The 15166-nt window shown below is 32.3% G+C and overlaps 2 protein-coding genes across 4 annotated transcripts; one reads left to right on the top strand and one right to left on the bottom strand.

Annotated features, from left to right (window-relative positions):
• Positions 1–2394: 2394 nt before the first annotated feature.
• LOC116024640 lies at positions 2395–3422 on the top strand. Its single transcript, XM_031265583.1, has 3 exons — positions 2395–2794; positions 2885–3015; positions 3111–3422. The coding sequence occupies exons 1-3, from the start codon at positions 2533–2535 to the stop codon at positions 3201–3203; spliced, it is 486 nt and encodes a 161-aa protein (XP_031121443.1). The 5' UTR covers positions 2395–2532; the 3' UTR covers positions 3204–3422.
• Positions 3020–5567, bottom strand: LOC116024641 (protein PLASTID REDOX INSENSITIVE 2, chloroplastic-like). 3 transcript variants are annotated; one of them, XR_004099510.1, is made up of 4 exons: positions 5364–5567; positions 5130–5240; positions 3356–3607; positions 3020–3254 (listed from the first exon to the last, which is right to left on the bottom strand). XR_004099510.1 is itself a non-coding variant. In XM_031265585.1 (3 exons), exons 1-3 carry the CDS (start codon positions 5541–5543, stop codon positions 3413–3415), a joined length of 486 nt encoding a protein of 161 aa, XP_031121445.1. In that variant the 5' UTR covers positions 5544–5567; the 3' UTR covers positions 3023–3412. The 3 variants fall into 3 exon arrangements, 2 of the variants coding, with proteins under 2 accessions (XP_031121445.1, XP_031121446.1); XM_031265585.1 differs by having other exon boundaries at positions 3023–3607; XM_031265586.1 differs by having other exon boundaries at positions 3023–3607; positions 5136–5240.
• Positions 5568–15166: the final 9599 nt, after the last annotated feature.

Below are 15166 nucleotides of genomic sequence, written 5' to 3'. Positions count from 1 at the left end.
TTGAAAATTTTAAATGGACAATATTAGTTGCATTAAATTTTAAGAAAAAAAGCATCATATTAATTGATTGATATATATTAATGTTGATAGTACTCAAAAAAAAAAAAGCACTTTTAGTACTGATATCAATACTATTCGATACAATCAAGTATACACACATGGTAATACGTACTGCCTAATAATATTAATATTGGTATTGATTTGTTTTATAGAAATATTCTTAAAATTTTCTTTGTTTGGATAACGAAGAAAACTCGTAGCCACTATTCGATGATGTGTACTAGATAAACTCTATTCTTGTGTAATAACTCGCAAACTACACATAAAAGATAAATCGCACTAGAAAGATCTTATGTGATAGATCAAAATGATGGTCACGAGAATAAACTAATGACTTTGTACGCAAATCATGTTGAATCCTTAAATTTTATATTATTTGATTAATTTTTTTATTGGTTCGTGATTAAATGGATTAGAAACAAAATTAATCAACATTAAATATTATGAGACTTTTTTTATGACATGTCATTTGATATATAATACGGAGTATATAAGTATGATGAAAATATAATTGTTTTAAAATTAAATTATCCCTGCCTTAAAAGTCAAAATTTTGACTCCGTCGACACGGCCGACCATGCCCGGCCAAAGGATTTGACGTGCTGCCACCTGGCAATATCACCGGCATAATAGGAAGATTTTTGGCCTGCAATTGTTGTTGCGGTGAAATTATTACGTACTTGGGAATTTTAGATACAATGATTGCACTTATTTGAATGCACTATCCTTAACTTAGTAATTTTTTTCACTTTTTAAATTAAATTCTCATTTTTATATCATCAAATTTATAAATTCTCTATTATTTGTTTTACATCTCCGCAAATCTCTCTTACCATTAACATTCATGTTATTTTATAGCCTTAGGATTTGTTCTTATTGTCCTCCATAAGATATGTGTGCTCATTTGAATAATTTTCTCTCTCTCTCTCTATATATATATATATATATATATATATATATTCGTTTAATTTCACACACACACACATATATATTTTGTTCACTTACATTCCTATTCAATTGGAGTGGATATTCATATTGGAATATTGGATAAACATCATTTTCATTTCAATTGAGTTGTACTTTCGTTTAAAATGAACTTGATGTTCATTTATTACTAAAAATCTAAAATAACATGAATGTTAATGGAAAACAAACTCATAGAGTATATATTATATAAACTATGTTCTTGTGTGATATCTCGTAAATTACACGAGAAGTAACCGAATTGAGAAGATTGTGCAACAAATTTAATCGAAAGAATGTTGACAAATGATTCCTAATAAAGACCAAATGCAACCTAGTTTCTCCCGTGCAATCTCCGGAGTAGGTCTCTCTAATTGTTGCTGGAGGGGCTTCAAACCCACATCGAACTCGTGATCTTTTGATATGAAAAAATCTACCATTGATTATAACAATAGCATTGTATTGTATATGATACTATTGACATTAGTATTAATAATATCTAATACAACAAAAAATATTATATATAATTATATCTAATATTATTCTATTATCGGCATGATACAAAATTCCTTAGTTTAATATTAATGAGTAAAATTTAAAAATAAAAAATTGTTTATAAAGTAAATGGTGAGAAAAAAGTTAGTTTCATCATCAAGTGTCAGCACTCCTGTATAATTGTGACATTAGGTGTATAAAATATCAAATTATATTTATATACAATTAATAAGCTTTACAAACTTTCTTACTGGCTAATACGCACAAGCCATCCCAAATAATATAATATGCCCTTAGTACAAGTATATTTAAATCATAATACAGATTATTAAATAATATATTGTAGTGTGTGCATATTTTAGCTTATCAAATAATAAAAATAATTGCCTCAAAGAGGCAAACAAGTGAATATAGCATGATTCTTTCTTCTTCCTAAAGGTTGAACCTTCAACTTCAATGGCCTCACATCACAGTCTAATAAAGTATCTGGAAAGATATAAATTATGCTAACTCAGCGTCTCAGCTAAAAATAGAGGCGAGCTCCCCTCACTTTGAGAGATTACTCCCCATATTATGGCTAGTGAGACTCGATCCATGGTCTTTCTTTCTAAACTTGGCCTTTATGACGAACTAAGCTGCTCATATGGACAATATTGCATGATTCTTGTAGCTGAAAGTTACGAAATCTTTTCTTGTTAAAATATTCTCAATTAGACCTATTGTATAAACTCTAGTAATGACGGCAGATTTTTTTGTTACTCGAAATAATAAGAATAAATAAATAAATAAAATGGTGGGGTGGGACACATTAATCATATCGAGAGCGTGACTGAACGAGACCTAGCTATTTTACCAGCCAGCGGGGACGGTGGGTACTGCACTCCTATCTCATCGTCTTATTTCCGTTTCTTCATTGCTTCTTCTCTCATCTTTCTTCTTCTCCTCCTCCTTTTTCAGCTCAGATATACATACATACATACGTACACATAAACAACAGAAAAAGTAAAAACAATAATGGGGAATTGCCAGGCGGTAGACGCTGCAGCGCTGGTTATACAGCATCCGAGTGGGAGACTGGAAAGGATGTATTGGCCGGTGACGGCGAGTGAGGTGATGAAACTGAACCCAGGGCACTACGTTTCTCTCATTATACCGCTCCCGATCGCCGGCGAAGAGAGTTCCGGCGAAAGGGCGGTGCGGTTTACACGCGTCAAGCTTCTCCGCCCCACTGATACCTTAGTTCTCGGCAGAGCTTACCGGCTGGTCACCAATCAAGGTTGGTAGTATATGCGCTTTACATCTTGTAATTAGAAGCCGTTTCTTCAGTTTCACCTTCTCTAAGCTTTGTTTTTCTGCTATTATGTAGAGGTGATGAAGGTTCTGAGAGCCAAAAAGAACGCGAAGATGAAGAAGAAGGTTTGTGAGAATCTGCAGGGGGGTTCAGAGAAGCTGCAGGGTTTGAAAGATGGAAACTCAGAGCCTGAGAAGAACAATCAGGTAATACTTGCAGGCCAACAAGATTAAAATCAGAACAGATTATAGTTTCCAGACAAGAAATTTTTACTAATTCTATGATTTTCTATCGTTTTCAGGATACAAGACATCGGCAGAGATCTGGGCAGCCAATTGCAAGGACTAAATCGTGGCGGCCATCATTGCAGAGCATTTTAGAATCTGTAAGCTGATCAAGAACAGGTGCAGCTTGAGATCCGGGTGATGTTTGAGTAATAATGCATCTGTATAGTTCGAAAAGAAGAAATCATAGCAGTTAAGAAACAAGTTGGGTTCCACAGTTTTCCTGATTCTAGTTTGGGCAGAAAATCAGAAATGTACTTACAAAATGAAGATCAGTGTTGATAGTTGATACATAAATGCAATCAAGAAGTGATCATTGCTATGTTGGATGTTTTGAGTTCCAAATTTCCCAGTCTTGATCAACATACTTTTGAGCCCATAATAGGGATGCTCGTGCAGCCAAGGATGCCCCGGGGAGTTTCCTTCCTTTGAGCGCAACAAACATATCTGTGAAAGGCTCAACTAATAATGTCCCGGGGCCTCCATATTCATCGTGCAAGAATTTGCTAAAAATCTGGATTCACAAAACAAGTTACTGAAATCAATCAATATGGTTTAATGTTTAAATTGTGAATCAATCAGCATTGAATTATTTTCAGAGATATTAACACCAACACCAACACCACCACCACACACACAAAAGGCCAAGTACAGCTTGATGAAGCTGTATCTTTGGTGCTGCTTTGTTTCTTTAGGAACGTCAGATAGCTCTCTACCTAAAGTCAATCATTGTACTATTTTCGTGTCAGACTCGAGTCATATCACCAAGGAAAACAAACATGCTCATAATAGCCGATTCATTTCCTACCAGAAAAAAAAAAAGATCATGATTATGGAATTCATCTTAAAACTATAAATCTTACTTAAAATGATAGAACATGAACATAAGGTTGTTTAGGGCCTCATGTTTTTGTTCTACGTCAACCATCAGATCTTCATTTTCAAGTACCCAAGACGAGAATATGACTTAAGGAAATAAAGAGAGTACAAAATAAGATAGAGAATTGCCTTGTTCCTTCAAAATAATCAAGAGCCATAAACCATAAGAGCGGCTATAGAATTAACAGAACAGAGAACAGCATGGAAGAGTTAAGAGGGCAGAATCAGCTTTCCAGTTTCCATTCTCCGCATGTTGACAATTTTAAAAGTTAACAGAGCATTTAAGGGGGAATTTTGTAAGAAATCTTGCTATGTGATGACAACAAATTACATAAAGAAAAAAACAAAGATTTAGAGGGTTCAAAGAATGAAATGTTATGTGCCTGCAGGAGAGGATAAAAGACAGTTTACTTCCTGCTGAGATTAATTACTACTTAGTAATTAAAGGAAAATCAGTGTCTGGTGCCTATATATTAATCTAGAACACAGATTTCACTCATCACAGGCAGGTAATATCCTCTTTGAGCATTAACAGATGCACATTTATTCATAGCATAATTTGATAACCAATCTTAATTAAGCATGTTTTCTTATTTAGTAAAAGGAATTCTAACGAATAAAAACCTGAAATGCATTACATACCCGACCTATGTAATGCTATTGGGGCTGAATGAGAGAATTCCAAGGGAAATGTTGAAATGCATATTTCTTTCCATAGAAGAGGCTGCTACATTACAGTTCACTTTGTAAAGAAATATCACTGCTATAGCTGATTATAATTTGCTGGAGTAAGTGCAATTATGCCAACGTATTTGACTCTTTGAAGCTTTCAGGAACATGAGATTTTGTTTATAAATAATAATTTTTTATTTTTAGTCAATTTTGTCCAAATACTTTCATGGCTGATAAAATTGAAAGAATTTGACACTGGCATGTTAGAGATACTCAAGAATAGCTGAATCAATGAAATACATATTGATCATCACACAAGGTATTCAACCTTTAACTAGACATTTTGTCGAGCAACTCATGAGCATGCAAGCATAAGATCAAGAGTCAAAACTTTCTGTTCTACAACTAGCATACTAATACGCATTTGTAAACATTTCAGAAACGAATACAATCCACAGGAAAGTTAAAAATTTAGATCAGCGGACCTTTACCTCTGCACAGACACTGACAACGGCATCAAGCTCGTTTCGAGAACTAAAAGTCTCATTCTCCTTCCACAGTCTATTGGATAGCTCCGATTTGAACTTCTCCGTCTCCTTCATCATTCACAATATACAGAACAAATGCGAGTCAGTAACTTCTGTTCCGCACATACATAAACCATATGAATACAAAAACACACACAGAGAGAGAGAGAGAGAGAGAGAGAAGTGGCAAACCGCAGCAGCGAATTCAGGGATTGGATCGGGATACACGTATTTACGAGGAGGTGCAGCTCCGAGAGGAGTTGAGATGAAGCGCCTTGCAGCTGTGATGGACTTAGAGGTGCGTACGATAAGGCTTGGTGTGCGCAGGATAGGACGGCTCCGCCATGGGATTTTGGCGGGAAGCACAACCATCACGGCGGTGAAGATGGAAGAAGCCTGAATCGCCATTATCGCGGCCAGGCGGGTAAGAGTCAGGAATAAAAACTAAAAAATAAGCGGCCCAATTACTTTGGGCCTAAGAGTCATATCCGTAGTAGGCCCATAATAATTTCTAGTGAGAATTTGGACTGTCCAATGTTTCAAAAATCAATTTTTATACTTAAATAGAAAATTTTATAATATCGGGCAAATTATTGTGTGGACCTGGGTCTAATATACACAATTTATATATTAAAGGTTCACAATTTACATATATAACTTCAGATTAACTGTATTGACATGACACTTCAGATCTTGTATTGCGGTGATGGTTCATGTGTAAAAGCAATAATTCTCGTTTACACTTGCCAGAAAAGTATGTGTGGATAGAGTTCTATTACGTGTACTCTCAAATCTTACTCCTGATATAGCAAGTTCTGATAAGCTTTTTTGTTTCTTTTTTTATTTTTTATTTTCATGTGAGTCCTAATACAAATGTCTATATCACGATTTTGTGTGTAAAAGTAAAAATTGAGAGTTGAAAATGGAAGTACACGTAACATTTTCCGTGTTGATATAATGGCTCCATGGTTTTGGGCCTTCCTGTTAATATATGCTAGATGGGGACTATTTGGGTTGGATTGGAGCCCAATATTTCATTAGAAAAAGTTTAATTAATAGTCTAATCATCTTTAGTTGTTTACTATTTTTGCAATATAATACCAATACACACACACACATATGCTTAAACTATGAGAAATTTCACATTTGTTAGACTTAAAAGGCTAATTTTTTGCTTTGAAATTCGTCAATTTTGTTGTACGACTACAAAATTAATTAACATGGCATACAAGTCCATAACACATGCACATCTACACAAACATTTTTACAAAAGTTAGAATGATACTTAAATTGATTTGTAACTTTTTACTATACAAATAGAATGCGTAATAGTGAAAATTAATTAAGATTATTCTTTATTCTTCCAAGATATTACAATATTAGTAAGTTTAGTGGTACATTGCATTAAAGTTCCCTTTTTATGCTCTCATGTGGCAATCAATTAATAAATCAGACATTTCAATTAAGAGGAAAAAGTTATGTATGATGAACATAAAAAATTCCAATGAAACAAGCTGCAAAGATGCTCTTATTAGATCATCTTTAAAAGTTGTGAGAAAAGATGTGTCCTTTGAGACAATAATAAATATAAAAATACCCAAAAGAATATAAATAAAATCACAAGATCATTAGTTTATCACTATTAATATGTATGTCCTGTCTGCCATTATTATGTGATTGGATAAGTTCCATGTTCTTGTTTATTAGCATTTCTTTTTGAGTAAGGAGAAAACCCATGATCATTGTTTAAGAATGTGCATTGAAAAATTTTATTATTATGTAATAGTCAATAAATTATAAAAGATATATAAATTGTACTATAGTGAATTGATTGATTTAGGTTTTCTATAGTTTCTTTGTGGTTAGAAATAGTAACAAATATTTTTTTGAATTTTCAAAATGGTCAGTAAGTTTGTCGAAAACTCCATTTCTAGCTACAAATTTAGAGTTTTAATCTAAAATTTTCCAAAGACCTTTCTTGGTGGTCAAAAATAGAGAAACACATTTTTTTTTCGAATCCTCAAATTAGTTGGCAAGTTAGTTGAAAATTCAACTCTAACTACAAATTTCAGGTTTCCGCCCAAATTTTCCAATATCCTTTCTTGGTGGTAAAAACTAGTGACATTTTTTTTCAAACCATCAAAATGGTAGGCGGCAAGTTAGTCGAAAACTCAATTTATAATCTCAAGTTCCAGGTTTTCGTCCAAAATTTTTCAATAACCGTTATTAGTGCTCGGAAATAGTGACAAACATTTTTCCAAATCCTCAAAATGGCCAACAAGTTTGTCCGAAACTCAATTTCTAATGACAACATTTTTAACAGTATCTTCTAATTCCGAATAAAATATTTCATGAATCAAAACTGGTTAAATTCAACGCGCTTACTATAACTTGTTCTTATGATATACTCTTTATTCTTTAAAAGTCAATTATATACCCAAAACGTAAAGATGAAAAAAAAAAAAAAGAGCATTAATTAGCATATATTCCAAGATATCATGTCGCACTTAAAAATGCTGTTTTTTTAATTGAGTCAAATCTTTGACATTCTCCAATGAAATCCTTCTTCTTTGTCCTTAATTATATGCTTTTTTCTTGATTAGTACTAATCAAACAACGTAAGTACTGTTTTCCTTAATTAATGATGACGGTGTAAGTACTGCAGGAGAAGATAATAATAATGCTTTTGGCAACCCTTTTTTAACTCATCATTTTCAACTTTAGCCTTTGACATCATATATATATAGTTTTTATAGATATGGAGTGAATAAAGGATGTGAAAAGTCATTATAATTTAACAGTAATAATACAGAGAGTATCTTTTTTAAGTTTTGGGCTCACTTTTTAGCTTAATTATGCATATATTTTGGCCTAATTTGCACTTTTCATCCCTAAATTATAAAATAATTATATAATTCGTCTCTGAGTGCTGGTCATTCTCACTTTTCGTCCCTAAGTTATCACGTTGCACTCTTCGTTTTTGAGTTATACTAAAATTGTAAATTTTGTCTCTAATGTTTTATTAGTAAAGGGACAAAAAGTGCAATGCCAATTATAACTTAGTGACGAACGGTGTAATCTTCTCTTATATAAACATTGCTATTTTTCCCATCAAATTTTACCTCTAATGCTCACTTCATAACATGACGATAAAAGTATAGATCTTTTTTTTCGGATGACGAGAGAAATCTCATAGCTATTAATTATCCAAGAGTGCACATGGGGTAAATTTCACTCATGCGTAATAGCCCACAAACTACACATGAGAGGTAATCGCACATGAAAAACCTTATGCCACAAGCTCAACCGAGAGAGTATTGGCAAGAATCAAATTCATGACTTTTTGGTACGAGAATCATGTTCCACCTGCTCGTCCATTCCTTTCAGGGCAAAAGTATAGATTATTGTTTTGTGAGGATATTTTTAGACAAATATTATTATTGTCCCTAAATTTAAGATTATGTGATAATAAGTGAAAGCTATATATTTGACTAAAAGGTGGTCTATGTTAATTTAGTCCAACTCAATAACAATCAATGGAGAAAAAAATGACAAATTAACAATAGTTTTACCCAAAGTTTGATCCACAAATTAGCTAAAGATATGATGGCATAACAATATAATCGCATTATAGCTGTCAACTTCTATATCGATGAATCCAATTAAATGATTTCATGGATCTTTTATTTTTGTCTCTTGTTTAATTTTGTCTTTCAGCATTATGAGTAGAGTCTAGAGTTATATATATATATCCTACTTTCTGCTGTCACAATGCAAATATATAGGATTGACATATTTTTATGTAATTAATTTATGGTGAAATAAGTTAATTCATAAATAATAAGTAATTTGATTACTCATGAATATGAAATAAAATATTTAAAAAAATGTATTCCTTATGACAATACATTTTTTGTTCCATATATGTATAGGAGTAGATTTTGGTGAAAATCATGCTTCTCGTGAAAATTATGAATGTGCATCACATAACAACAATATATAAATGCAATCGTTGATATGTAAATGTGCACTCAAAAATCAAAATTGAGATTTTAAATTGCACTATGTAAAAAACTACAATCGCAATCGCTAATATGTAACTATGAATTGCACCATTACATATCAATGATTGCACTTTTAGTTGTTTCACAATACACCTTAAGTTTGAAATATTTATCAAAATGTCACCACATTTTTTCTTATTTTACAGCTCTTTGATTTTTCACATATTGACGGTTAGAATTGGTCCGACACACACATATAGAATGATTAATATAATTAAGAAATTTGACACTCAAATTTCATTAAAATCCCATTATTACTCCGTCATTAAAATTGTCTGTCAAATTTTGACGCTAACTTTATTCTTAACTTTAACGACAAAATACTTCAATTCCATTGTTATTTTCATCATTAAATGGTCGTTAATATGTCTATAAAGATCTATTTATTACGAAAATCAATTTCTCTTTAAATTTTGTTGCAATTTTGTCATTAAATCAATTGATGATGTTTACGTGTTTTCTTGTCATGTGATATTATAATCATGACGAAAATTTATACATACATACACGTGTATATAAGATGATGAATTGAAAGAGTGGTGGGAATTGAAGTAGGTAGGTATCCATTTAGTGTGGCATTTTTTTATGATTGAAGGGATGACTTCTTTTGTCTCCACTCTTTACTCTTTATCAAAGTGCCCTTTGGAGAAAGAAAGCACAATAGGGAAAGAAGAATTCATTTATAGTAATTAAGTATGAGTGTGCACTCACCCCTGTGAGACACACACTCTCTTTCTCCCTCTTTATATGTCTTATATCTTCTCCCACTTTCTTTTGATGCAAACATGTTTGGAATCCAAGGATGCATGTTTTCTTATATACAATCACTATAAAATAAAATGTATCGGGATCTACCATTAAATATGTTTTATCTGAAGGGTAAAAATATTTTATCTATAATTACTTATTAATAGGTATAGGAAATTGAATTCATTTCAAATACCCGGAGATGTGAACTTTTGATATGCATAGCAGTTAGCGTCACTTTCGAATCCACATCAGTAGGAGGATGCTAGACTTAGCCCATCAAGCTTTTGTGTTGGACTTGGCCCTTTAGACCTCTATCCAACAAAGACTAGTCCAATAATTAGATGGAAAAAAAATCCTTAAATGTGAATACCATTAGATAGTCTTTTATGAATTTGATGCAATATCATATCATTTAGAGCGGTCATTCTGTCAATGCAAGCCAGGCCTTTGAGATCCGCTACTTAGCGGGCCTAGAGTAAGTTGGCTCGCCCTGCCACCTTCAAGTCCCACGGACCAGCCTACTAAAATTTTTTTTAGATACACTCTAACTGTCTATATATTGTCTAAACTAGGATAATAATCTAATATAGTAATATAATATTCTAGTTTCATTGCAACCACTATTCAATAGGAAATTAGGAATTAGATTTAGTGAAAATTGAAAACTAAAGAATACTTATATAAAGCCGAACAAACTAGCCTCGCTGACTAAGCTCGTTTTGACTGCTCGAGTATCATTACTTCTATTATGGTGGAATCTAAAGATGATATATGAGGTAGAAATGTGAGTTGGAAAGGCAAGAGCACTGGTCTCCTCTTGCGATTTAAAGAGAGTAAAAAAGGCATCTCTTTTGTATACATATTCTCCAAACAAGAAAGAATCACATGCATGCTTGCTTGGTTCAGTTTTACACTTTGCAAGTTAAAGTTGCATAAATCTATTGCATGATCTCAAGTAGGAGATATATACTTCTTTATACGAATTTTGTTTGATGAATATATATCATGTGCGAGATCTAGGGCAAAAAGGGGTTCTTTATTGTGTGAAAATACTCGCTTTTATAATTTTATATTATATAATAAAATGTACACTTTTAGTTGTGAAAAATTATAAAATTGTCACTTCATAAATTTAAATTGTTTAACCGTTTGATTTGGACCTGTTTATATGTTATTTTTCAATTTCTATATTAACAATCATTCTCACTTGATCTATTCTCTATATATGTGCGAGCTTTTAAAATGAGCAATATAATGCTACATTCTCTTGTTTCCGCATCAATATGTTGTGTATGTTTTGTATGTTACAGAGATAACAAATGTTGGAGTGTTGCAGAGCGGAGCCCCTGCAGTACACTATATGAGTGAATTTGTAAATATATGATTAATGTTACATATAGGGAATCATCCATCCTTAACCAAAGGTCAAGGGTTCGATCCTTGGCTTTGGGAATGGAGCAGTCTTAAATCTCCAGGCCAGGCCAACTGTCACCTCCAATAGAGGTGCTTACAATCCAGCCAGATAGTCACTGTGTCCGACAGTGGAAATCGTGGGCTACACTCAAAAAAAATTAATGTTACATATAAATATGATGTTTGTAATAAATGTTGTATCATCAAAATTAATAAAATAACTACTTTGTGCTGCCATACATTGACATAGGCACATTGCCGAACCACATAAAGCTTATATTCTTCCTCTTTTTTGTTTTTATTCTTGATTCCAATACAATATATGTATGGATACATATATACATGCATGCATATAGAAATACATAAAAAGTTTTGTATGCAGAAGCAATGAGTATTGTTTTACAAGCTAGCTTCTTTTTGGGGGAAATGTGAAGTGGTGAAATGGGGACAGATATGGAGAATTTTGCTGTCTTTCATTCAGCATAAAATCTCATATCCAAACACAAACACAACTAACTGCTCATCAAAAATCATTGCAACCTCTGAATCCTCAGCTTTATTCCCCATGAGGTCCTATGTTATTTATGCTCTCACTTTTGCAGAAACCCCACGAGCATGTTGTTACAACACCCAGCCCAAAAAAATAAAAAAGAATGGCACAAAAGCACCTGATATTCCCTACCCCCCCCCCTCTATTTATCTTTTTTTATCCCTGAACATAGTTTAACTGGTTCATGACGATTTGAAAAGAGTTAATAACTCTGCTTTGAAGGCAACCATAGAGTGCTTTGTGGTGAATTCGTAAACAATTGAGTTATAATAACCAGTTATTTACTTCATTCGCCAAGATTTTAGAGTAGGGGTACGATAGGGGAGTCCTCGAGATTGGGGTACAATACTTTTTGAAAAAAAAAAAAATCTTGCTCCTATCATAGTTTTAACTGGTTGATCAAACCAAAGAGAGGTAATAGGTTGAGGGCCGAGATATGCTTCTTTAAGGAACCTGTAAATTGTTGAAAAACATTATTTAGTAATTTATCTTCTCCACCAACACTCCAGTGTTAGGACAGCCCCAGAGATTGATTGGGTGCAATATTAAAAATTATCGTGCCTCCAACATAGGTCAGTTAGTTATTAGCTAATGAAAGAAAGTAAATGATGACTCTGACAATCTTAGAGTGCTTTAAGAAACTCATAAATCGTTATTGATTTACCTCCTTCACCGACACTTCAGGCGTTGAAAGACCATACCCTAAAGATTATGACATTGTTTGGTAGACTATTAGCTGATAGCGGTAAGCTGATTAATTGGGTTAAAGTGTATAACTAGTTGATAACATTAGTTGATTGTATAGTAGAAAAATGTTTGATAAATTAACTGTTAATTGATTATGTTCGGATATTCATGTTACTCAATAAAAATAGACTATTGTCTACGTGTTATTAAAAACTCTATCAAAAAGTAACCAGCTGACAAAAGGCAACATCATAACCTAACTCATACGCTCCTCCAAGTAAGGGACAATTAATTGTCACTATTAGCATCATGCTTCCATTATCCACCAAAATCAATGGTTGGAGGGGTGTTGTTAATCAACCAATGAGCATCACTTTCTATAAGCAATCATCTAGCTACCACTAAAAGGATACATCATTTGTTGACAAAAGTACTCCAAAGAACTCTAAAGATTTGTACTTCATTTGTCTAATATTCATTCTCAAAAGTTTGAACTCACTTATACAGATATATGTAGTAATACTTTCAAGAGAATTACCTTGAATGTAATTTAATTGAGACTCGACCAGATTAGTTAGTTGTATCTTACAAAATGTTAATACTTTCTTTCCAAAAAACTGAATCCTCAACCCTAAGGCCCCCTATGCCCACCTAAACAGAGCATCTGGGAGGGATGTAAATCAAGGTTGAATCCCCAACCATGAAAGAGCTACGTAGATGCCATTAAACCCCCAAATATTAATGCTTCAATTCAACCATTCATTATTTGTCCTATTGACTGTCCTCTTGAAGGTTTTGAATAGTCATATCTTAATTAAATTCTTGGATAGTGAAGGGGCTGCTTAGATGATATAATTAATGCTTGATGGTTGTTGATCACCTAACAAAACTGTATTGTTTTATAGGAAAAATGTATGTGTACAACCTTAGCTTTTTCAAGTGGGGAGAAAGATTGGCCTGTTTTTTGTCAGATGTGTTGTTGGACTAATTAGAATATGACATTCAACATTAAGGAGTGGGCAGAACAGATCACTTTCAACAAACTTTGATTACTTACTGTGAGCATAAATATAATATGTGCCGTCCAACTATCAGCTTAGACTTTTAGCTGAGATGGAGCACATGCTTTAATTATTACTATAGGCTCAAATGTAATGCAAATTAAAATATACATTTTGTTATGCGCATACTCACACACACATATAGCTCTGTTAGAAAGACTCAAATGTAATGCAAATTAAAATATACATTTTGTTATGCGCATACTCACACATACATATAGCTCTGTTAGAATCTGCAGACTAATTTCAATTCACTCATCCATCTAAGATGATCAGAGTCTGAAAATTAAAGAAAAAAATAATTTACAATGGTGCATTTAAAAATGTTTGATAGTGCATTCGCAAATAACTGAAATACTCATATGTACGCACTATTAATTATCCGTGAATGCACTATCAAGTATTTCAAAATGCACTATCGTAATTGCAGAAATTTCACATTTTTCTCTATTTTTACTTAATTCCTATATCTTAGATGGACAAATAATGACATAGAACACACCGTTCTCACATTACTACTAATTATCACTGAATCAAGTCTTATATATATATATATATATATATATATATATATATATATATATATATATATATATATATATATATATATATATATATATATTCGGAATTTGAACCTTCCTAAAAGGTTCCGATTCCGGCTCGCCATTTTCTATATCGAGAACCACCAGTTCAGAACTGGAACTAAACAATGGTCACCCTTACAAATGAAATATTCCTACCCAAATATATTAGAAATAATTATATATACTTTAAAAAAAAAGTATAACTATTTTAAACTTATTGTTAGTTTAAAAATAATCTGATTGTGCCATCGCAGTAGGCAGTAGCAACTATAATTATAAATTTTTAAATTTGATCACACGATTTTTAAATCTATTACATTTAACCTCTCAAGCTTTTGAGATCTATATTATCGAGTGTAATAGAGATATTATTGATTGATATTATCGAGTATAATAGAGATATTATTGATTGATATGATTGACACTATAGACTTTCTCTAATAATAAAGAGTTGGGGAGCATATGAAATATAAATTTTACAAAGAGTCCGAGCATATGAACTATTTTCATAGTTAGTTATTGATTATTAGTTCTTTCACATTTGGTCCCACAACTTTTAAATCATTGTCACATCTGATTTTTCAAATCTAATTTTCAATTATCGGCGACCAAATATCAAACAAATGACTTATCTTGAAGGATAAAATTGTTAATTTGTTCTCCTCTTCGAGAAGTTAAAGAAAAAAGTAATATAAATTACAGTTTTGTCTTTTAAGATAAGTCAACAGTGACTAGAAATTAAGTTTGAGAGGTTAAATGTAATAGATTTAAAAATCGTGTGATCAAATTTAAAAATTTATAATTATAGTTGCTACTGCCTACTGCGATGGCACAATCAGATTATTTTTAAACTAACAATAAGTTTAAAATAGTTATACTTTTTTTT

This window comes from Ipomoea triloba, chromosome 7 (genome assembly GCF_003576645.1).
Source record: "Ipomoea triloba cultivar NCNSP0323 chromosome 7, ASM357664v1".
Lineage (NCBI taxonomy): Eukaryota > Viridiplantae > Streptophyta > Magnoliopsida > Solanales > Convolvulaceae > Ipomoea > Ipomoea triloba.
Note: the sequence above shows the minus strand (reverse complement) of the source record. Positions and strands in the feature narration are given on the sequence as shown.